Source organism: Taeniopygia guttata, chromosome 3, assembly GCF_048771995.1.
Source record: "Taeniopygia guttata chromosome 3, bTaeGut7.mat, whole genome shotgun sequence".
Classification (NCBI taxonomy): Eukaryota; Metazoa; Chordata; class Aves; order Passeriformes; family Estrildidae; genus Taeniopygia; species Taeniopygia guttata.
Window position 1 is genome coordinate 1,243,338 of NC_133027.1, and position 24,163 is coordinate 1,267,500.

Consider the following 24,163-nt stretch of genomic DNA (forward strand, 5'->3'; position numbering starts at 1 on the left):
GCACTCGGCCGCCGGGTGTGGATGGGGCCGGTCACGAGCGCGGCCACGCCCCGCTGGGAGAGGGACACGCCCAGGACACGCCCACACGGAGCCACGCCCACACGGAGCCACGCCCACCTCAAGGACACGCACCGTCAATCAAATGAGGCCACGCCTCCGTAGCCACGCCCCTTTGTTGGAAACCCCGCCCCTGACCGAGATGGCCACGCCCACAGAGCAGAGGAGTGGGGATTTGTGGGACCACGCCCCCTCATTTGCATAACCACGCCCCCAGAGCCCCGGTGCTGCTGGTCCGGGGAATTCTGTCCCGGGAATTCCTGTCCTGGGAATTCCTGTCCTGGGAATTCTGTCCTGGGAATTCTGTGCTGGGAATTCTGTGCCGGGAATTCTGTTCTGGGAATTCTGTCCTGGGAATTCTGTTCTGGGAATTCTGTTCTGGGAAGTCTGTGCTTGGAATTCTGTCCAGGATTCCTGTCCCAGGATTTCTGTGTCTGGATTTTTGTCCTGGAATTTTTGTCCCGGGATTCCTGTCCCAGGATTTCTGTCCTGGAATTCTGTCCTGGGAATTCCTATCACAGGAATTTTGTCCCGGAATTCTGTCTCGGGAATTCTGTCCTGGGGATTCTGTCCCGGGATTTATGTCCCGGGAATTCTGTCCTGGGAATTCTGTCCTGGGATTTCTGTCCTGGGAATTCTGTCCTGGGAATTCCATCCCAGGATTCCTGTCCCGGGATTTCTGTGCTGGGAATTCTGTCCTGGAAATTGTGTCCCGGGATTCTATCCTGGAATTCTGTCCTGGGAATTCCTATCCCAGGAATTCTGTCCTGGGGATTCTGCCTTGGGATTTCTGTCCCGGGATTCTGTGTCCAGAATTCTGTCCCGGGGAATTTGTGCCAGGGATTTTGTCCCGGGAATTCTGTCCCGGGATTTTTTCCTGGGAATTGTGTCTCGGGATTTCTGTCCCAGTGATTCTGTCCCGGGATTTTGTCCCGGGAATTCTGTCCCGGGATTTTGTCCTGGGAATTCTGTCCTGGGAATTGTGTCCCAGTGATTCTGTCCCGGGATTCTGTCCCGGGATTCTGTCCCGGGATTTCTGTCCCAGTGATTCTGTCCCGGGATTCTGTCCCGGGAATTCCCATCCCGGTGATTCCTGTCCCGTGTCCCCGCGCTCCCGGCAGGCGGTGCTGTCAGAGCGGGCCGGGATCGCCGGGAGCCATCCCGGGATAAACCCGGGAGAAACCCGGGATAAACCCGCCCGGGATAAACCCGGCTGGGATAAAACCGGGATAAACCTGGTTCGGATAAACCTGGCCAGGATAAACCTGCCCGGGATAAACCTGCCTGGGATAAACCCGGGATAAACCTACCTGGGACAAACCCGGGATAAACCCGCCCGGGATAAACCTGCCCAGGGTAAACCTGGCCGGGATAAACCCGGGATAAACCTGCCCGGGATAAACCTGCCCGGGATAAACCCGGGATAAACCTGCCTGGGATAAACCTGCCCGGGATAAACCCGGGATAAACCCGGCTGGGATAAACCTGGGATAAACCTGGTTCGGATAAACCTGCCCGGGATAAACCTGCCCGGGATAAACCTGCCCTTTCCCATCCCTTTTTCTTCCTGTTTCCTTCCTTTTCCCATCTCTTTTCCGTGCCTTTTCCTGCCCCATTTCCATCCCTTTTCCATCCCTTTTCCATCCCTTTTCCAGCCCTTTTCCAGCCCTTTTCCAGCCCTTTTCCTGCCCCTTCCCCGCCCCTTTTCCATCTCTTTCCCATCCCTTTTCCGTCTCTTTTCCATCCCTCCCTGGATTCATTTTCCTTCCCTTTCCCATCCTTTCCCTTCCCTTTTCCTTCCCATTTCCACCCCTTTTTCTTTCCTTTTCCTTCCCTTTTCATCCCTTTTTTTCTTCCCATTTCCATCCCTTTTCTGCCCCTTTTCCGCCCCTTTTCCCATCCCTTTCCCATTTGTTTTCCTTCCTTTTCCCATCCCTTTCCCATCCCCTTTCCTGCCCATTTTCCAGCCCTTTTCCCCTTTTCCCATCCCTTTTTCTTCCCTTTCCCAGCCCTTCCCATGCTGGGGTTGGAAATTCCCAATCCAAGGGTTTGATCCGGATGGGATCGGGATGGGATTAACCCTTCCCATGCCTGGCGGGTGTTGGGCAGAATGGGGAGGGGGAAAATGATCTGGGGAAAGTGATTTTTATTATTATTCATATTATATAATAATAATTAAAATTATTAATAAAAATAAAAATAAAAATAATTTAAAATTCTTAAAAATAAAATAAAACAAAATAAAAATAAAATAAAACAATAATAACAATAATGATAATAATAATAAAAAGGGGACAGAAATGTGACACTGGGGACAGAAATGTGACATTGGGGGGACAGAAATGTGACACTGGGGGGGACAGAAATGTGACATTGGGGGGACAGAAATGTGACATTGGGGGGACAGAAATGTGACATTGGGGGGACAGAAATGTGACATTGGGGACAGAAATGTGACACTGGGGACAGAAATGTGACACTGGGGGGACAGAAATGTGACACTGGGGGGACAGAAATGTGACACTGGGGACAGAAATGTGACATTGGGGACAGAAATGTGACATTGGGGGGGACAGAAATGTGACACTGGGGACAGAAATGTGACACTGGGGACAGAAATGTGACATTGGGGACAGAAATGTGACATTGGGGACAGAAATGTGACATTGGGGACAGGAATTTTCCCATATTCCGAGAGAAGAATCCCCCCGTGTTCCTGAGGGATTGGGATCCTCCTTTCCCAGATCCCAATGGAAGAATTCCAACTTCCAGAAGATCGGGACCCTCCTTTCCCAGATCCCAATGGAATAACCCGAAATTCCAGAAGGTTGGGATCCTCCTTTTCCAGATCCCAAGGGAATTCCTGGAGGCAAAGCCAAAATCCCAGAAGATCGGGATCCTCCTTTCCCAGATCCCAATGGAAGAACCCCAAATTCCAGAAGATCCGGCTCCTCCTTTCCCAGATCCCGATGGAATTCCTGGATACAAAGCTGAGGTCCCAGAAGATCGGGATCCTCCTTTCCCAGATCCCAATGGAAGAACCCCAAAATTCCAGAAGACTGGGAATCTCTTTCCCAGATCCCGAGGGAAGAACCCCAATTTCCTGAAGATCGGGACCCTCCTTTCCAGATCCTGAGGGAAGAACCCCAAATTCCAGAAGATGGGGATCCTCCTTTCCCAGATCCCGAGGGAATTCCTGGAGGCAAATCAGAGGTCCGAGGGGATCGGGACCCTCCTTTCCCAGATCCCGAGGGAAGGACCCCAAATTCCAGAAGATCGGGATCCTCCTTTCCCCGATCCCGATGGAATTCCTGGGTACAAAGCTGAGATCCCAGAAGATTGGGATCCTCCTTTCCCAGATCCCGATGGAAGAACCCCAAATTCCGAAAGGTTGGGACCCTCCTTTCCCAGATCCCGATGGAATTCCCAGGTACAAATCCAAGATCCCAGGGATCAGGATCCTCCTTTCCCAGATCCCAATGGAGGAACCCCAAATTCCAGAAAATCGGGATCCTCCTTTCCCAGATCCCGAGGGAAGAACCCCAAATTCCGGAAGATTGGGATTCTCCTTTCCCAGATCCTGAGGGAAGAACCCCAAATTCCGGAAAATCGGGATCCTCCTTTCCAGATCCCGATGGAAGAACCCCAAATTCCAGAAGGTCGGGATCCTCTTTTCCCAGGTCCTGATGGAATTCCTGGAGGCAACGCCAAAATCCCAGAAGATCGGGATCCTCCTTTCCCACATCCCAAGGGAAGAACCCCAAATTCCGGAAGATCGGGACCCTCCTTTCCTGATCCCGATGGAATTCCCGGGTACAAATCCGAGATCCCAGAAGATCGGGATCCTCCTTTCCCAGATCCCGATGGAATTCCCGGGTACAAATCCAAGGTCCAAGGGAATTGGGATCCTCCTCTCCCAGATCCCAATGGAAGAACCCCAAATTCCAGAAGATTGGGATCCTCCTTTCCCAGATCCCAAGGGAAGAATCCCAAATTCCAGAAGGTTGGGCTCCTCGTTTCCCAGATCCCGATGGAAGAATCCCAAATTCCCGAAGATCGGGATCCTCCTTTCCCAGATCCCGATGAAATTCCTGGGTACAAATCCGAGATCCCAGGGGATCGGGATCGTTCTTTCCCAGATCCCGAGGGAAGAACCCCAAATTCCAGAAGATCAGGATCCTCTTTTCCCAGATCCCGATGGAATTCCTGGGTACAAATCCAAGATCCCGGAGGCCGCCGAAATTCCACAATCCTTTATTTCCGTCTCCAGGAGCCGCGTCCCGTGGGCCGGGAACCCTTCCCGGGATCCGGGATCAGGAAGGGGCAGAAATTCCTCCCGGGAATCACCAGGAAATTCCCCCTGGAATCACCAGGAAATTCCTCCCGGGAATCACCAGGAAATTCCTCCCGGGAATCACCAGGAAATTCCTCCCGGGAATCACCAGGAAATTCCCCCTGGAATCACCAGGAAATTCCTCCCTGGAATCACCAGGAAATTCCTCCCGGGAATCACCAGGAAATTCCCACCTCCCCACCCCGAGGTTCTGCTCCCATGGATATTCCTGGAATTCCACGGAATTTCACACATGTGCGGCGGAAGGATCAGAAATCCATGGATTTTCCCTCTCTGGAATGGTGATGGAACATCCCCAAAGTCCTCAGTGCCACCGCCGGGATGTCCCCCCGTGTCCCCTCCGTGTCCCCCCGTGTCCCCTGGGGGGGGACAGTCCCATCCCGGAAGGGCGGGAACGGGAAAAGAGGGAAAAAGAGGGAAAAAGAGGGAAAAAGAGGGAAAAGAGGGAAAAAGAGGGGAAAAATAAAGAGGGAAAAATAGGGGGGAAAAAAGAGGGAAAAAGAGGGAAAATAAAAAGGGAAAAATAAAGAGGGAAAAAGAGGGGAAAAGAGGGAAAAAGAGGAGGAAAGACGGAAAAAAAAGAGGGAAAAATAAAGAGGGAAAAATAAAGAGGGGAAAAGAGGGAAAAAGAGGGACAAATAAAGAGGGAAAAAGAGGGAAAAAGAGAGAAAAAGAGGGGAAGAGAGGGAAAAAGAGGGAAAAGAGGGAAAGAGGGAAAAGGAAGGAAAAAAAAGAAAAAGATGGAAAAGAGGGGGAAAAGAGGGAAAAAGAGGAAAAGAGGGAAAAAGGGGAAAGAGGGAAAAGAGGGGAAAAGAGGGAAAAAGTGGGAAAAAGAGGGAAAAAGGGGGAAAGAGGGAAAAAGAGGGAAAATGAGGGAAAAAGAGGGGAAAAAAAGAGGGAAAAAGAGGGAAAAAGAGGGAAAAGAGGGAAAAAGAGGGAAAAAGTGGGGAAAAGAGGGAAAAACAGGGAAAAACAGGGAAAAAGAGGGAAAAAGAGGGAAAAGAGGGAAAAAGAGGGAAAAAGTGGGAAAAAGAGGGAAAAAGAGGGATAAAGAGGGAAAAAGAGGGGAAAAAGAGGGAAAAAGATGGAAAAAGAGGGAAAAGATGGAAAAAGAGGAAAAAAGAGGAAAAAAGAGGGATAAAGAGGGAAAAAGAGGGAAAAAGAGGGGAAAAAGAGGGAAAAAGTGGGAAAAAGAGAGAAAAATATGGAAAAAGAGGGGAAAAGATGGAAAAAGGGAAAAAGAGGGGAAAAGAGGGAAAGAGGGAAAAGAGGGAAAAAGAGGGGAAAAGAGGAAAAAGAGGGAAAAAGAGGGAAAAATAAAGAGGGAAAAAGAGGGAAAAAAAGAGGGAAAAAGAGGGAAAAATAAAGAGGGAAAAAGAGGGAAAATAGGGAAAAAGGAGGGGAAAAGGGGAAAAAAGAGGAAAAAAAAAGAGGGAAAAAGAGGGAAAAATAAAGAGGGAAAAAGAGGGGAAAAGAGGGAAAAAAAGAGGGGAAAAGAGGGAAAAAGAGGGGAAATAGGGAAAAAGAGGGAAAAAAGAGGGAAAAAGAGGGGAAAAGAGGGAAAAAGAGGGAAAAGGAAGGAAAAAGATGGAAAAAGATGGAAAAAGAGGGAAAAGAGGGAAAAAGATGGAAAAAGAGGGAAAAAGAGGGAGAAAGAGGGGAATAGAGGGAAAAAGAGGGAAAAAGAGGGAAAAAGAGGGAAAAAGAGGGAAAAAGAGGGAGAAAGAGGGGAATAGAGGGAAAAAGAGGGAAAAAGAGGGAAAAAGAGGGAAAAAGAGGGAAAAAGAGGGAAAAATAGGAAAAAAGAGGGAAAAATAGGAAAAAAGAAGGAAAAAGAGGGAAAAAGAGGGGAAAAGAGGGATAAAAGGGAAAAAGAGGGAAAAATAGGGAAAAAGAGGGAAAAAGAGGGAAAAGAGGGAAAAAGAGGGGAAAAGAGGAAAAAGAGGGAAAAAGAGGGAAAAATAAAGAGGGAAAAAGAGGGAAAAAAAGAGGGAAAAAGAGGGAAAAATAAAGAGGGAAAAAGAGGGAAAATAGGGAAAAAGGAGGGGAAAAGGGGAAAAAAGAGGAAAAAAAAAGAGGGAAAAAGAGGGAAAAATAAAGAGGGAAAAAGAGGGGAAAAGAGGGAAAAAAAGAGGGGAAAAGAGGGAAAAAGAGGGGAAATAGGGAAAAAGAGGGAAAAAAGAGGGAAAAAGAGGGGAAAAGAGGGAAAAAGAGGGAAAAGGAAGGAAAAAGATGGAAAAAGATGGAAAAAGAGGGGAAAAGAGGGAAAAAGATGGAAAAAGAGGGAAAAAGAGGGAGAAAGAGGGGAATAGAGGGAAAAAGAGGGAAAAAGAGGGAAAAAGAGGGAAAAAGAGGGAAAAAGAGGGAGAAAGAGGGGAATAGAGGGAAAAAGAGGGAAAAAGAGGGAAAAAGAGGGAAAAAGAGGGAAAAAGAGGGAAAAATAGGAAAAAAGAGGGAAAAATAGGAAAAAAGAAGGAAAAAGAGGGAAAAAGAGGGGAAAAGAGGGATAAAAGGGAAAAAGAGGGAAAAATAGGGAAAAAGAGGGAAAAAGAGGGAAAAAGAGGGAAAAATGGAAAAACAGGGGAAAAGAGGGAAAAAAAGAGGGAAAAAGAGGGAAAAAAAGGGAAAATAAAGAGGGAAAAAGAGGGGAAAAGAGGGAAAAAGAGGGAAAAAAGAGGGAAAAAGAGGAGAAAAGAGGATTTCCCCCAAATGTCTCCCTGAGGGAACGATTCCGTCCCCGGAGTCCGGCTGAGGATGGGAATGGGGATCCCGGGGGAAAATTGTCCCCAAAATTCCTCCCTGAGGGAAAAATCCCATCCCGGAGTCCCAGTGAGGATGGAGATGGGGATCCAAGGGGAAAATATCCCAAAAAAACTCCCTGAGGGGAATAATTCCATCCCTGGAGCCTTGGGGAGGATGGAGATGGGGATTCCATGGGAAAATATCCCAAATTTCCCCCAAATTAACTTCCCAGGAGGAACAATTCCATCCCTGGAGCCTTGGGGAGGATGGAAATGGGGATTCTATGGGAAAATATCCCAAATTTCCCCAAATTAACTTCCCAGGAGGAACAATTCCATCCCTGGAGCCTCAGGGAAGATGGAGACGGGGATTGAACGGGAAAATATCCCAAATTTTCCCCAAAATAACTTCTCAGGAGGAACAATTCCATCCCTGGAGCTTTGGGGAGGATGGAGATGGAGATTCCATGGGAAAATATCCCAGATTTCCCCCAAAATAATTTCCCAGGAGGAACAACTCTGTCCCCAGAGCTTTGGAGAGAAGGGAAATGGGGATCCCATGGAAAATATCCCAAATTTCCCCCAAAATAACTTCCCAGGAGGAACAATTCCATCCCTGGAGCCTTGGGGAGGATGGAGACGGGGATCCCACGAGAAAATATCCCAATTTTTCCTCAAAATGTCACTCTGAGGGGAATAATTCCATCCCTGGAGCCTTGGGGAGGATAGAAATGGAGCTTCCATGGGAAAATATCCCAAATTTCCCCCAAAATAACTTCCCAGGAGGAGCAATTCCATCCCTGGAGCCTTGGGGAGGATGGAGACGGGGATCCCACGAGAAAATATCCCAATTTTTCCTCAAAATGTCACTCTGAGGGGAATAATTCCATCCCTGGAGCCTTGGGGAGGATAGAAATGGAGCTTCCATGGGAAAATATCCCAAATTTCCCCCAAAATAACTTCCCAGGAGGAACAATTCCATCCCTGGAGCCTTGGGGAGGATAGAAACGGGGATCCCAAGGGAAAATATTCCGGATTATCCCCAAAAAGCCACTCTGAGGGAATAATTCCATCCCTGGAGCCTTGGGGAGGATGGAAATGGAGATTCCGTGGGAAAATATCCCAAATTTCCCCTTAATTAACTCCCTAGGAGGAGCAATTCCATCCCTGGAGCCTTGGGGAGGACGGAGACGGGGATCCCACGGGAAAATATCCCAATTTTTCCCCAAAATAACTTCCCAGGAGGAATAACTCCTTCCCCAGAGCTTTGGAGAGAACGGAAATGGGGATCCCAAGGGAAAATATCCCAAATTTCCCCCAAAATAACTTCCCAGGAGGAACAATTCCATTCCTGGAGCCTTGGGGAGGATGGAAATGGGGATCCCAAGGGAAAATATCCCAAATTTCCCCCAAAAAGCCACTCTGAGGGAATAATTCCATCCCTGGAGCCGTGGGGAGGATGGAGATGGAGATCCCACGGGAAAATATCCCAAATTTCCCCCAAAATAACTTCCCAGGAGGAACAACTCTGTCCCCAGAGCTTTGGAGAGAAGGGAAATGGAGATTCCATGGGAAAATATCCCAAATTCCCCCAAAATGTCACTCTGAGGGAATAATTCCATCCCTGGAGCCTTGGGGAGGATGGAGATGGAGATTCCATGGGAAAATATCCCAAATTTCCCCCAAATAACTTCCCAGGAGGAACAATTCCATCCCCAGAGCTTTGGAGAGAACGGGAATGGGGATCCAAGGGGAAAATATCCCAAATTTCCCCCAAATTAACTTCCCAGGAGGAACAATTCCATCCCTGGAATTGACGGGGATCCCACAGTAAAATATCCCAAATTTCCCCCAAAATAACTTCCCAGGAGGAACAATTCCATCCCTGGAGCCTTGGGGAGGATGGAGACGGGGATCCTATGGGAAAATATCCCAAATTTCCCCCAAAATGTTGGTTTTTTTGGGCTTTTTTTTGTTTTTTTTGTGTGTGAAATTAAAATTCCGCCGCTCTCCCACGTTTCACATTTTCAAGGAATGGGTTTTGAGGTTGGGTTTTTTTGGGTTTTTTTGGTTTTTTGTGTGTGAAATTAAAATTCCGCCGCTCTCCCAAGTTTCACATTTTCAAGGAGTGGGTTTTGGGGTTGGTTTTTTTGGGTTTTTTTTGGGTTGTTTTTTGGGTTTTTTGTGTGTGAAATTAAAATTCCGCCGCTCTCCCAAATTTCACATTTTCAAGGAGTGGGTTTTGGGGTTGGTTTTTTTGGGTTTTTTTTGGGTTTTTTTGGGTTTTTTTGTGTGTGAAATTAAAATTCCGCCGCTCTCCCAAGTTTCACATTTTCAAGGAGCGTGTTTTGGGGTTGGTTTTTTTGGGTTTTTTTGGGTTTTTTTGGTTTTTTGTGTGTGAAATTAAAATTCCGCCGCTCTCCCAAGTTTCACATTTTCAAGGAGTTGGTTTTGGGGTTGGTTTGTTTGGGTTTTTTTGGGTTTTTTTGTGTGTGAAATTAAAATTCCGCCGCTCTCCCAAGTTTCACATTTTCAAGGAGTGGGTTTTGGGGTTGGTTTTTTTGGGGTTTTTTTGGGTTTTTTTGGGTTTTTTGGGTTTTTTGTGTGTGAAATTAAAATTCCGCCGCTCTCCCAAGTTTCACATTTTCAAGGAGTGGGTTTTGAGGTTGGGTTTTTTTGGGGTTTTTTTGGGTTTTTTGTGTGTGAAATTAAAATTCCGCTGCTCTCCCAAGTTTCACATTTTCAAGGAGTTGGTTTTGGGGTTGGTTTTTTTGGGTTTTTTTGGGTTTTTTTGTGTGTGAAATTAAAATTCCGCCGCTCTCCCAAGTTTCACATTTTCAAGGAGTTGGTTTTGGGGTTGGTTTTTTTGGGTTTTTTTTGGGTTTTTTGTGTGTGAAATTAAAATTCCGCCGCTCTCCCAAGTTTCACATTTTCAAGGAGTGGGTTTTGGGGTTGGTTTTTTTGGGTTTTTTTGGGGTTTTTTTGGTTTTTTGTGTGTGAAATTAAAATTCCGCCGCTCTCCCACGTTTCACATTTTCAAGGAGTGGGTTTTGGGTTGGTTTTTTGGGGTTTTTTTGGTTTTTTTGGGGTTTTTTGTGTGTGAAATTAAAATTCCGCCGCTCTCCCAAATTTCACATTTTCAAGGAGTGGGTTTTGGGGTTGTTTCTTTGGGGGGTTTTTTTTTGGTTTCTTTTGGTTTTTTTGTGTGTGAAATTAAAATTCCGCCGCTCTCCCAAGTTTCACATTTTCAAGGAGTGGGTTTTGGGGTTGGTTTTTTTGGGTTTTTTTGGGTTTTTTTGGGTTTTTTTGTGTGTGAAATTAAAATTCCGCCGCTCTCCCAAGTTTCACATTTTCAAGGAATGGGTTTTGAGGTTGGGTTTTTTTGGGTTTTTTTGGTTTTTTTGTGTGTGAAATTAAAATTCCGCCGCTCTCCCAAGTTTCACATTTTCAAGGAGTGGGTTTTGGGGTTGTTTCTTTGGGGGGTTTTTTTTTGGTTTCTTTTGGTTTTTGTGTGTGAAATTAAAATTCCGCCGCTCTCCCAAGTTTCACATTTTCAAGGAGTGGGTTTTGGGGTTGGTTTTTTTGGGTTTTTTTGGGGTTTTTTAGATTTTTTGTGTGTGTGAAATTAAAATTGCGCCGCTCTCCCAAGTTTCACATTTTCAAGGAGTGGGTTTTTTTGGGGTTTTTTTGGGGGTTTTTTTGTGTGTGAAATTAAAATTCCGCCGCTCTCCCAAATTTCACATTTTCAAGGAGTGGGTTTTGGGGTTGGTTTTTTTGGTTTTTTTGGGGTTTTTTTTGGTTTTTTGTGTGTGAAATTAAAATTCCGCCGCTCTCCCACGTTTCACATTTTCAAGGAGTGGGTTTTGGGGTTGGTCTTTTTGGGGTTTTTTGGGGGGTTTTTTTGGTTCTTTTGGGTTTTTTTGGGGTTTTTTGTGTGTGAAATTAAAAATCCAAGCGGTTTTAAATTAAAACCCACCCGCAGCCGAGCGGGACGGTGTCACTCCGCCGTCGTTGCCCATCGTGGTGGGATCGCGGCTCGGGCGCTACACGGAGCTGCGGCGCTTGGCCAAGGCCGGGAACACCACCAGGCTCTGCAGGCCGGTGGACACGGAGCTGATGGCCGAGCGGCACAAGCAGCGCTGCTCCGGCGTCCCGGGGCACCGCGCCGGCGACGAGCGGCTGCGCTCAACACCCGCGTCCGAGCCGGACAAATCCCTGGGAATGATGACGGGGATGGAATACTGCAGCTTCTCGCGGCTCTTGTACCACAGGCACGAGCACACCGACTGGAAGTGCAGCACCTCGGCGTAGACGTTCCGCAAGCCGCTCTCGGCCGGGGTCACCGCGGTGACCTCGGGGACAGAGGCCGCGGTGCCACCGCGGCGAGCGGCCCGGCCCAGCAGCGCCCGCTGCTCGGCGTCGCGGCGCTCGTCCTCGGCGTTCATGGTCATGAAGCGCAGCACCACCAGGTTGAGGAAGGCGCCGATGACCGTCAGCCCGGCGAGGATGTAGACGAAGCTGAAGGCCACGTACTGCGGCTGCGTCTGCAGGGCCTGGTCCTTCTGCAGCGCCACGTAGTCGCCGAAGCCGATGGTGGTCAGCGTGATGAAGCAGTAGTAGTAGGCCTGGAAGAAGCTCCAGTTCTCGTAGTGCGAGAAGGCGGCGGCGCCCACGCACAGCGTGCCCACGCAGGAGAAGAAGCCGATGGTCACCATGTTGGCCATGGACACCTCGGGCCGCCGCATGCCCAGGCGCCGCTTGAGGCGGCGCAGCAGCGAGCGCACCAGCGTGTTGATGCGCTCGCCCAGGCTCTGGAACATCACCAGGGTCAGGGGAATGCCCAGCAGCGCGTAGAGCATGCAGAAAACCTTCCCGCCGTCCGTGCTGGGCGCCGCGTGCCCGTAGCCTGCGGGGACACGGACAGCGGGGTCGGATCCGGTGTCCTGGTGGGAATCGGGAATTGGGAATGCCGGAGGGAAACGCGGGAGCGGTGTGGGATGCCAAAGGGGGTGGGTGGGAGCTCATCCCATTCCGAGCTCAGCACGTCCCGGAGTGCTCCAACCCACCCTTGGGCACTGCCAGGGATCCAGGGATTCTCTGGGAATTCCAGCCCGGCCCAGATCCCAAAATCCCAAGCTCCCCTTTCCCGCTGGGAATTTGAGCCCGGCCGGGAATTCCTGCCCAAGATCCCAAAATCCCAAGCTCCCCTTTCCCACTGGGAATTCCATTCCCTGGCTCCTGCCCCTCCAGCCCTTCCCCAAATTCCAGCTCTCCTTTCCCTCTGGAAAAGGCTCCAAGGATTCCCTGGATCCTTCCCTGATCCAGGGGAACATTCCCGGCTCTCCCAACCTGGCATTGGATCCATCCCCATCCCGATTCCTCCTGGAGAAGGAATTTTGGGATCCAGGGGCTTCACTGGGAATTCGGGACTCCAGGAAGGGTCTCCCTTCCCTTTTCCATCCCAAATTCCATAAAAATCCCTCGGGATGGATTCTGAGCGTCCTTTATCCCGGGATCACGGGATGGTTTGGGTGGGAAGGGACCCCAAATCCCCTCCCATTCCAACCCCGACTCCTTCCACCCCCCCCGGCTGCTCCAGGCTCCCTCCAGCCTTTCCCTGGACACTCCCAGGGATCCTTTTCCTTTTCCTTTTCCTTTTCCTTTTCCTTTTCCTTTTCCTTTTCCTTTTCCTTTTCCTTTTCCTTTTCCTTTTCTTTTTCCTTTCCCTTTCCCTTTTCCTTTTCCTTTTCCTTTTCCTTTTCCTTTTCCTTTTCCTTTTCCTTTTCCTTTTCCTTTTCCTGCCTGGGTTCTCCTCTGGGAACGCTGTGACGATTTTGGGGTGGGGACACCTTCCCCATCCCCGGGTTTGGGAAAATTCCCAAAATTCCCATCCCCGGCTCTCCGCAGATGGGAAATCAGGGATTCCAGGGCCGAGCGCTCCGCCTGTCCCCTGTCACCCCCTGTCCCCTGTCACCCCCTGTCACCCCCTGTCCCCTGTCACCCCCTGTCACCCCCTGTCACCCCCTGTCACCCCCTGTCCCCTGTCACCCCCTGTCCCCTGTCACCCCCCGTCACCGCCTGTCCCCTGTCACCCCCTGTCCCCTGTCACCCCCTGTCCCTGTCACTCCCTGTCCCCTGTCACCGCCTGTCCCCGTCACCCCCTGTCCTCTGTCCCCCCCGTCCCCCGTCACCCCCTGTCACCCCCTGTCCCTGTCACCGCCTATCCCCCGTCACCCCCTGTCCCCTGTCACCCCCTGTCCCCTGTCACCCCCTGTCACCCCCTGTCCCCTGTCACCCCCTGTCACCCCCTGTCACCCCCTGTCCCCGTCACCCCCTGTCCCCGTCACCGCCTGTCCCTGTCACCCCCTGTCCCCTGTCACCCCCTGTCACCCCCTGTCACCCCTGTCCCTGTCACCCCCTGTCCCTGTCACCGCCTGTCCCCTGTCACCCCCTGTCACCCCCTGTCCCTGTCACCCCTGTCCCCTGTCACCCCCTGTCCCCTGTCACCCCCTGTCCCTGTCACCCCTGTCCCCTGTCACCCCCTGTCCCCCGTCACCCCCTGTCACCCCCTGTCCCTGTCACCCCCTGTCCCCTGTCACCCCCTGTCCCCCGTCACCCCCTGTCCCTGTCACCCCCCGTCACCCCCTGTTCCTGTCCCCCCCTGTCCCTGTCACCCCCTGTCCCTGTCACCCCCTGTCCCCTGTCACCCCCCATCACCCCCTGTCACCCCCTGTCACCCATCACCCCCTGTCCCTGTCACCCCCTGTCCCCCCCTGTCCCCCCTGTCCCCCGTCACCCCCTGTCACCCCCTGTCCCCCCCTGTCCCCCCTGTCCCCTGTCACCCCCTGTCACCCCCTGTCACCCCCTGTCACCCCCTGTCCCCTGTCACTCCCTGTCCCCTGTCCCCTGTCCCTGTCACCCCGTCCCTGTCCCGGTGTCCCGGTTTGCCCCCCGGGGGTGCCCCGCCCCCAGCCGGGAACAGCTGTGTCCCCTAATCCCGCCGTGCCCCCAATCCCGCCGTGCCCCGTTATCCCGCCGTGCCCCGTTATCCCGCCGTGCCCCCTAACCCGCCGTGCCCCGTTATCCCGCCGTGTCCCCTAATCCCGCCGTGCCCCGTTATCCCGCCGTGCCCCGTTATCCCGCCGTGCCCCCTAACCCGCCGTGCCCCGTTATCCCGCCGTGTCCCCTAATCCCGCCGTGCCCCGTTATCCCGCCGTGCCCCGTTATCCCGCCGTGCCCCGTTATCCCGCCGTGTCCCGTTATCCCGCCGTGTCCCGTTATCCCGCCGTGTCCCGTTATCCCGCCGTGCCCCGTTATCCCGCCGTGCCCCGTAATCCCGCCGTGCCCCGTTATCCCGCCGTGCCCCGTAATCCCGCCGTGCCCCGTTATCCCGCCGTGTCCCGTTATCCCGCCGTGCCCCGTTATCCAGCCGTGCCCCGTAATCCCGCCGTGCCCCGTTATCCCGCCGTGCGGAGGGATTTGGGATAAATCCCGATCGGATCGGCCGCCGGAGGGACCCCGGGGAGCCGCGGCCGTGGGGAGGGCCAGAGCCGGCCGTGGGGAGGGCAGCGGGAGCGGCTGCGCCGTTTCCTGGCCCTGTCCTCCTTTTCCTTTGCCGTTTTTATTTTCCTTTTCCTTTTCCTTTTTTCCTTTTCCTTTCCGTTTTTCCTTTTCCTTTTCCTTTTCCTTTTTTCTTTTCCTTTTTTTCCTTTTCCTTTTCCTTTCCCTTTTCCTTTTTTATCTTTCCCTTTCCCTTTTCCTTTTTTATCTTTTCCTCTTCCTTTTTTTCTTTTTTCCTTTTCCTTTTCCTTTTTTATCTTTTCCTTTTCCTTTTTTATCTTTTCCTTTTCCTTTTCTTTTTTCTTTTTTCCTTTTCCTTTCCCTTTCACTTTTTTTATATTTTCCTTTTCCTTTTTTATCTTTTCCTTTCCCTTTCCCTTTCCCTTTCCCTTTCCCTTTCCCTTTCCCTTTCCTTTTTTTATATTTTCCTTTCCTTTTTTCTTTTTTCCTTTTCCTTGTCCTTTTCCTTTTTTCTTTTTTCCTTTTCCTTTCCCTTTTCCTTTCCCTTTCCCTTTCCCTTTCCCTTTCCCTTTCCCTTTCCCTTTCCCTTTCCCTTTCCCTTTCCCTTTCCCTTTCCCTTTCCCTTTTTTTCTTATTTTTTCCTTTTCCGTTCCCTTTCCCTCTCCCTTTCCAATCCCTTTTCCTTCTCCTTCTCTTTCTCACTTCCCCATTCTCTTTCTTCATTCTCATTTTTCCTTTTCCATCTTTTCTTCCCTTTCTTCCTTTTTCTCCTTTTCCCTTCCCTTTCCCTCCTTTCCCTTTATCTTTCCACATCATTTTTCTTTCCCTTCCTCTTCCTCTTCCTCTTCTTCTTTTTTTCTTTTCTTTTTTCCTTTTACTTTTCCCTTTCCTTTTCCAATTCCTTCCTGATCACTTTTCCTTCTTTTTCTTACCTTCCCTTTCCTTCTCTTTCCTACTTTCCTTCCTCTTTCTTTCTTCCTCATTTTCCTCCTTTTCTTCTTTCCCTCCTTCTCCTTTCCCTTTATCTTTTCCTTTCCTTAATATTTTACTTTCCCTTCCTCTTCTTCCTTTTCTTTCTTTTTTCCTTTTCCTTTTTCCATTCAGTTTTCCCCTTTTCCGTTCCTTTTCCAATTCCTCTCCAATGGCGTTTCCGTCCCTTCTCGTTCTTAATTTCTTTTTCTTTCTCACTTTACCATTTTCCTCATTTTCATTTTTAAAAATGTTTTTTCCTCCTTTCCTTATTTTTCCTATTTTCCCTGTCTCTTGCCCGGGAGACGGGCACGGAATTTTTGGAGAGGGATCCATGGAGAGGGATCCATGGGAGGGATCCATGGAGAGGGATCCATGGGAGGGATCCATGGAGAGGGATCCATGGAGAGGGATCCATGGAGAGGGATCCATGGAGAGGAATCCATGGAGAGGGAATCCATGGAGAGGAATCCATGGAGAGGGATCCATGGAGAGGGATCCATGGGAGGGATCCATGGAGAGTGATCCATGGAGAGGGATCCATGGAGAGGGATCCATGGGAAGGATCCATGGGAGGGATCCATGGGAGGGATCCATAGGAGGGATCCATGGAGAGGGATCCATGGAGAGGGATCCATGGGATGGATCCATGGAGAGTGATCCATGGAGAGGGATCCATGGAGAGGGATCCATGGAGAGGGATCCATGGAGAGGGATCCATGGAGAGGGAATCCATGGGAGGGAATCCATGGGAGGGATCCATGGGAGGGATCCATGGAGAGGGAATCCATGGGAGGGATCCATGGAGAGGGATCCATGGAGAAGGAATCCATGGGAGGGAATCCATGGGAGGGATCCATGGAGAGGGATCCATGGGAGGGATCCATGGGAGGGATCCATGGAGAGGGAATCCATGGGAGGGATCCATGGAGAGGGATCCATGGAGAGGGATCCATGGAGAGGGATCCATGGGAGGAATCCATGGAGAGGGATCCATGGAGAGGGATCCATGGGAGGGATCCATGGAGAGGGAATCCATGGGAGGGATCCATGGAGAGGGAATCCATGGGAGGGAATCCATGGGAGGGATCCATGGAGAGGGATCCATGGACAGGGATCCATGGAGAGGGATCCATGGAGAGGGATCCATGGGAGGGATCCATGGAGAGGGATCCATGGAGAGGGATCCATGGGAGGGATCCATGGAGAGGGATCCATGGGAGGGATCCATGGGAGGGATCCATGGAGAGGGATCCATGGGAGGGATCCATGGGAGGGATCCATGGGAGGGAATGAAAGGAGAGGGATCCATGGAGAGGGATCCATGGAGAGGGATCCATGGGAGGGATCCATGGGAGGGATCCATGGAGAGGGATCCATGGGAGGGATCCATGGGAGGGAATCCATGGAGAGGGATCCATGGAGAGGGATCCATGGAGAGGGAATCCATGGAGAGGAATCCATGGGAGGGATCCATGGGTGGGGATCCATGGAGAGGGATCCATGGAGAGGGATCCATGGGAGGGATCCATGGAGAGGGATCCATGTGAGGGATCCATGGAGAGGGATCCATGGGAGGGATCCATGGGAGGGATCCATGGAGAGGAATCCATGGAGAGGGAATCCATGGAGAGGAATCCATGGAGAGGGATCCATGGAGAGGAATCCATGGAGAGGGATCCATGGAGAGGGATCCATGGGAGGGATCCATGGGAGGGATCCATGGGAGGGATCCATGGACAGGGATCCATGGGAGGGATCCATGGGAGGGATCCATGGAGAGGGATCCATGGGAGGGATCCATGGGAGGGATCCATGGGAGGGATCCATGGGAGGGATCCATGGGAGGGATCCATGGAGAGGGATCCATGGAGAGGGATCCATGGAGAGGGATCCATGGAGAGGGATCCATGGGAGGGATCCATGGGAGGGATCCATGGGAGGGATCCATGGACAGGGATCCATGGGAGGGATCCATGGGAGGGATCCATGGAGAGGGATCCATGGGAGGGATCCATGGGGAGGGATCCATGTGAGGGATCCATGGGATGGATCCATGGGAGGGAATGAAAGGAGAGGGATCCATGGAGAGGGATCCATGGGAGGGATCCATGGTCAGGGAATCCATGGAGAGGGATCCATGGAGAGGGATCCATGGAGAGGGATCCATGGGAGGGAATCCATGGAGAGGGATCCATGGGAGGGAATCCATGGAGAGGGATCCATGGGAGGGATCCATGGGAGGGATCCATGGGAGGGATCCATGGAGAGGGATCCATGGGAGGGATCCATGGAGAGGGATCCATGGAGAGGGATCCATGGAGAGGGATCCATGGGAGGAATCCATGGAGAGGGATCCATGGAGAGGGATCCATGGGAGGGATCCATGGAGAGGGAATCCATGGAGAGGGATCCATGGAGAGGGATCCATGGAGAGGGAATCAAGGGAGAGGGAATCCATGAGAGGGATCCATGGAGAGGGATCCATGGAGAGGGATCCATGGAGAGGGATCCATGGGAGAGATCCATGGAGAGGGATCCATGGAGTGGGATCCATGGAGAGGGATCCATGGAGAGGGATCCATGGGAGTGATCCATGGGAGGGATCCATGGAGAGGGATCCATGGAGAGGGATCCATGGACAGGGAATCAAGGGAGAGGGAATCCATGAGAGGGATCCATGGAGAGGGATCCATGGAGAGGGATCCATGGGAGAGATCCATGGAGAGGGATCCATGGGAGGGATCCATGGAGAGGGATCCATGGGAGGGATCCATGGGAGGGATCCATGGGAGGGATCCATGGAGAGGGATCCATGGAGAGGGATCAAAGGAGAGGGATCCATGGAGAGGGATCCATGGAGAGGGATCCATGGAGAGGGATCCATGGGAGGGATCCATGGAGAGGGATCCATGGAGAGGGATCCATGGGAGGGATCCATGGAGAGGGATCCATGGAGAGGGATCCATGGGAGGGATCCATGGAGAGGGATCCATGGAGAGGGATCCATGGGAGGGATCCATGGGAGGGAATGAAAGGAGAGGGATCCATGGAGAGGGATCCATGGAGAGGAATCCATGGGAGGGATCCATGGGTGGGGATCCATGGAGAGGGATCCATGGAGAGGGATCCATGGAGAGGGATCCATGGACAGGGATCCATGGAGAGGGATCCATGGGAGGGATCCATGGAGAGGGATCCATGGAGAGGGATCCATGGAGAGGGAATCCATGGAGAGGGAATCCATGGGTGAGAATCCATGGGAGGGATCCATGGGAGGGAATCCATGGAGAGGAATCCATGGAGAGGGATCCATGGGAGGGATCCATGGAGAGGGATCCATGGAGAGGAATCCATGGGAGGGATCCATGGAGAGGGATCCATGGGAGGGATCCATGGAGAGGGATCCATGGAGAGGGATCCATGGAGAGGGATCCATGGGAGGGATCCATGGGAGGGATCCATGGACAGGGATCCATGGGAGGGATCCATGGAGAGGGATCCATGGGAGGGATCCATGGGAGGGATCCATGGAGAGGGATCCATGGGAGGGATCCATGGAGAGGGATCCATGGAGAGGGATCCATGGAGAGGGATCCATGGGAGGGATCCATGGACAGGAATCCATGGGAGGGATCCATGGAGAGGGATCCATGGAGAGGGATCCATGGAGAGGGATCCATGGAGAGGGAATTATGGGGGAGCGAGCACCAGCTGAGGGTGGCACCTGAGATCCTGTCTGGAGAGCAATGCCTGAACATCCCCAAAAATGATCATCAGAGCCTCACAGAGCAGCACCTGGGAATCACCTGGGAATCACCTGGGAAATACCTGGGAATCACCTGGGAATCCCCTGGGAAATACCTCGGAAACACCTGGGAAATACCTGGGAATCACCCGGGAATCACCTGGGAAACACCTGGGAAACACCTGGGAAATACCTGGGGAACACCTGGGCAACACCTGGGAGCATCACCTGAATATCACTGGAGCATCACCTGAGAGAGAGCATCACTGGGGAGCATCCCCTGAGATGTCACCTGAGCATCACCGGAACATCACCTGAGCCAACATCACCTGAGAGCATCCCCTGAACTTTGCCTGGGGCCACCATGTCAGAGTGTCACCAGAAAACGTCCCTCGTGTCCCTCTCTCCCTGCTCCTTTCGTCCCTTCCCTCTTCCCCGTGTCCCTCTCTCTCTGTTGCTCGTGACCTTCTCACTCCTTGTGTCATTCCCTGCTCCTTGTGTCCCTTCCCTGTTCCTTGTGATCTCTCCCTGTGTCCCTCATTTCCCTCTCCCTGTCCCTCGTGTCCCTCTCTCCCTGTCCCTCCTGTCCCTCTCTCCCTGTGTCCCTCGTGTCCCTCTCTCCCTGTCCCTCATGTCCCTCTCTCCTCGTGTCCCTCTCTCCCTGTCCCTCGTGTCCCTGTCTCCCTGTGTCCCTTGTGTCCCTCTCTCCCTGTGTCCCTCGTGTCCCTCTCTCCCTGTGTCCCTCATGTCCCTCTCTCCTCGTGTCCCTCTCTCCCTGTCCCTCGTGTCCCTCTCTCTGTGCCCCTCACGTCCCTCTCTCCTCGTGTCCCTCGTGTCCCTCTCTCCCCGTCTCTCTCTCCCTGTCCCTCATGTCCCTCTCTCCCTGTCCCTCACATCCCTCTCTCCCTGTGTCCCACGTGTCCCTCTCTCCCCGTCCCTCGTGTCCCTCTCTCCTCGTGTCCCTCTCTCCCTGTGTCCCTCATGTCCCTCTCTCCTCGTGTCCCTCGTGTCCCTCTCTCCTCGTGTCCCTCTCTCCTTGTGTCACTCATGTCCCTCTCTCCTTGCTCCTCATGTCCCTCTCTCCCTGTCCCTCATGTCCCTCTCTCCCTGTCCCTCATGTCCCTCTCTCCCTGTGTCCCTCGTGTCCCCCTCTCCTTGTCCTTTGTGTCCCTCTCCCCTCGTGTCCCTCTCTCCCTGTCCCTTATGTCCCTCTCTCCCTGTCCCTCCCTCCCCGCCCCTCCCTCCCCATCCCCCCCCACACCCGCAGCCCTCACCCCGCCTTCACTGCCCCTTCCCCGCAATTCCCAAATTTCCCGTTCCAGCTGTTTGGGATGGATTGGGGATCCCGCCGTGCCCACGGTGTTTTTCCAAAAACCTCCCTGATCATCCTCCCGCTTTTCCCTGTGCCTTTTCCTGTCTTTCTCTGTGCCTTTTCCTGCTTTTCCCTGCTTTTCCTGCCTTTCCCTGCCTTTCCCTGTGCCTTTCCCTGTGCCTTTCCCGTCCTTTTTCTGCCTTTTTTTCCTGCCTTTTCCCTGCCTTTTCCTGCTTTTTCCCGTCCTTTTCCTGCCTTTCCCTGTGCCTTTCCCTGCCTTTCCCTGTGCGTTTCCCTGTGCCTTTCCCTGTGCCTTTCCCATCCTTTTCCTGCCTTTTCCTGCCTTTCCCATCCTTTCCCTGCCTTTCCCTGTGCCTTTCCCTGTGCCTTTCCCATCCTTTTCCTGCCTTTTCCTGCCTTTCCCATCCTTTCCCTGCCTTTCCCTGCCTTTCCCTGTGCCTTTCCGTCCTTTCCCATCTTTTCCCAGCCTTTCCTGCCTTTCCCTGTGCCTTTCCCTGTGCCTTTCCCATCCTTTTCCTGCCTTTCCCCACTTTTCCTGCCTTTTCCTGCCTTTCCCATCCTTTCCCTGCCTTTCCTGCCTTTTCCTGCTTTTCCCTGTGCCTTTCCCTGTGCCTTTCCCTGTGCCTTTCCCAGCCTTTCCCATCCTTTCCCTGTGTCTTTTCCCTGCCTTTTCCCACTTTTCCCAGCCCTCTCCATCCCTCTCCAGCCTCTCCATCCCTCCGCGGCCTCCCGGCGCTATTTTTAGCGCCTTTCCCGAGGGAAGGGAGTTCCTGAGCTCTCCGAGCGCCGCTCCATCCCCCGGTTCCTCCCCCCGATCCCGGTTTTAGCGGGATCTGCCTGAGCTCCGGCACGTCTGGGGGTGGGGGAAGGTCGGGAGTGGCAGGAGAGGGAAAATCCCCCGGGAAATCGGCACCGGGCTGAGCCCAAATCCCTCCGGGAGCCGCGGGAATTGTGCAGGAGAGGGAAAATCCCCCGGGAAATCGGCACCGGGCTGAGCCCAAATCCCTCCGGGAGCCGCGGGAATTGTGCAGGAGAGGGAAAATCCCCCGGGAAATCGGCACCGGGCTGAGCCCAAATCCCTCCGGGAGCCGCGGGAATTGTGCAGGAGAGGGAGGCACATTCCAGCCGGGAATAAACACGGGAATTCCCCCCCCGGGGCCTTTCCCACCTCCTGACCCCCAATCCTGCCGGGGGTGTTCCGGGATGGGCCGGGATGGGCCGGGATGGCGCTCCGGGATGGGCCGGGAAGAGCCGGGATGGCGCTCCGGGATGGGCCGGGAGGAGCCGGGATGGAGCTCCGGGATGGGCCGGGAAGAGCCGGGATGGGCCGGGAGGAACCGAGAAGAACCGGGATGGGCTGGGAGCAGCCGGGATGGCGCTCCGGGATGGGCCGGGAAGAGCCGGGATGGGCCAGAAGGAACTGGGAAGAACCGGGATGGGCCGGGATGGAGCTCCGGGATGGGCCGGGATGGAGCTCCAGGATGGGCCGGGAGGAACCGGGAAGAACCGGGATGGGCCGGGAGCAGCCGGGATGGGCCGGGATGGGCCGGGATGGAGCTCCGGGATGGGCCGGGAGGAACCGGGAAGAACTGGGATGGGCTGGGATGGAGCTCCGGGATGGGCCGGGAGGAACCGGGAAGAACCGGGATGGGTCGGGAGCAGCCGGGATGGGCCGGGAGGAACCGGGAAGAACCGGGATGGGCCGGGAGGAGCCGGGATGGCGCTCCGGGATGGGCCGGGAGGAACCGGGAAGAACCGGGATGGGTCGGGAGCAGCCGGGATGGGCCGGGATGGCGCTCCGGGATGGGCCGGGAGCAGCCGGGATGGGCCGGGAGGAACCGGGATGGGCCGGGAGCAGCCGGGATGGGCCGGGAGGAACCGAGAAGAACCGGGATGGGCCGGGATGGAGCTCCGGGAAGAGCCGGGATGGGCCGGGAAGAGCCGGGATGGGCCGGGAAGAGCCGGGAGCAGCCGGGATGGCGCTCCGGGATGGGCCGGGAAGAGCCGGGATGGCGCTCCGGGAAGAGCCGGAATAGCGCTCCGGGATGGGTCGGGAGCAGCCGGGATGGGCCAGAAGGAACCGGGAAGAACCGGGATGGGTCGGGAGCAGCCGGGATGGGCCGGGAGCAGCCGGGATGGCGCTCCGGGATGGGCCGGGAGGAGCAGGGATCACGTCCCGGGAGGGAGGATGACACGTCCCGCAGGAACGCGGCCGATCCTGTCCTTTTTAGGGCCGGAGGAGCAGAGCTGGAGCGGCCCGGAGCAGGTGCAGGGCTGGCCCCGGGCCGGGAGGGAGGGAGGCAGGGAGGGAGGGAGGGAGGGAGGGAGGGAGGGAGGGAGGGAGGGAGGGAGGGAGGGAGGGAGGGAGGGAGGGAGGGCCGGGATTAGCGGGACAGCCGCGGGAGCGCGGGGGGAACGGCGGCCACGGGGAGCCGGCAGGGCGGGGAGGGGTTTGGGAATGGGGCTGGAAGGGTGGGAAGGGCCGGGGGATTTAGGGAATGGGGCAGGGGATGGGGCAGGGGGTTTAGGGAATGGGGCAGGGGGTTTGGGAATGGGGCAGGGGATTTAGGGAATGGGGCAGGGGGATTTAGGGAATGGGGCAGGGGGTTTGGGAATGGGGCAGGGGATTTAGGGAATGGGGCAGGGGATTTAGGGAATGGGGCAGGGGGATTTAGGGAATGGGGCAGGGGGATTTAGGGAATGGGGCAGGGGGATTTAGGGAATGGGGCAGGGGATGGGGCAGGGGGATTTAGGGAATGGGGCAGGGGATTTAGGGAATGGGGCAGGGGATTTAGGGGATGGGGCAGGGGATGGGGCAGAGGGATTTAGGGAATGGGGCAGGGGATGGGGCAGGGGGATTTAGGGAATGGGGCAGGGGGTTTGGGAATGGGGCAGGGGATGGGGCAGGGGGATTTAGGGAATGGGGCAGGGGGATTTAGGGAATGGGGCAGGGGGATTTAGGGAATGGGGCAGGGGGGTTTAGGGAATGGGGCAGGGGATTTGAGGAACCTGGGAATGGGGCAGGGGGTTTAGGGGATGGGGCAGGGGATGGGGCAGGGGGATTTAGGAAATGGGGCAGGGGGTTTAGGGAATGGGGCAGGGGATGGGGCAGGGGGATTTAGGGAATGGGGCAGGGAGTTTAGGGGATGGCGCAGGGGGTTTGGGAATGGGGGAGGGGGTTTGGGAATGGTGCAGGGGATTTAGGGAATGGGGCAGGAGATGGGGCAGGGGGATTTAGGGAATGGGGCAGGGGGTTTGGGAATGGGGCAGGGGATGGGGCAGGGGATTTAGGGAATGGGGCTGGAAGGGTGGGAAGGGGCAGGGGGATTTAGGGAATGGGGCAGGGGGGTTTGAGGAACCTGAGATTCCGCTTTTCCCAGTGAGAATCCCGTTGTTCCCAGTAAGGATCCCACTGTTCCCAGTAAGGATCCCACTATTCC

At 53.8% G+C, this 24,163-nt stretch overlaps 1 protein-coding gene across 1 annotated transcript in view; it reads right to left on the bottom strand.

The window, feature by feature from the left end:
* Positions 1-4,295: 4,295 nt before the first annotated feature.
* Positions 4,296-24,163, bottom strand: part of KCNK3 (potassium two pore domain channel subfamily K member 3) — a 37,611-nt gene continuing 17,743 nt past the window's right edge. The window contains exon 2 of the mRNA XM_041714942.2: positions 4,296-12,058. Coding sequence (XP_041570876.2) covers positions 11,196-12,058 — 863 coding nt within the window. The 3' untranslated portion in view covers positions 4,296-11,195. The remainder of the gene's footprint in view (positions 12,059-24,163) is intronic.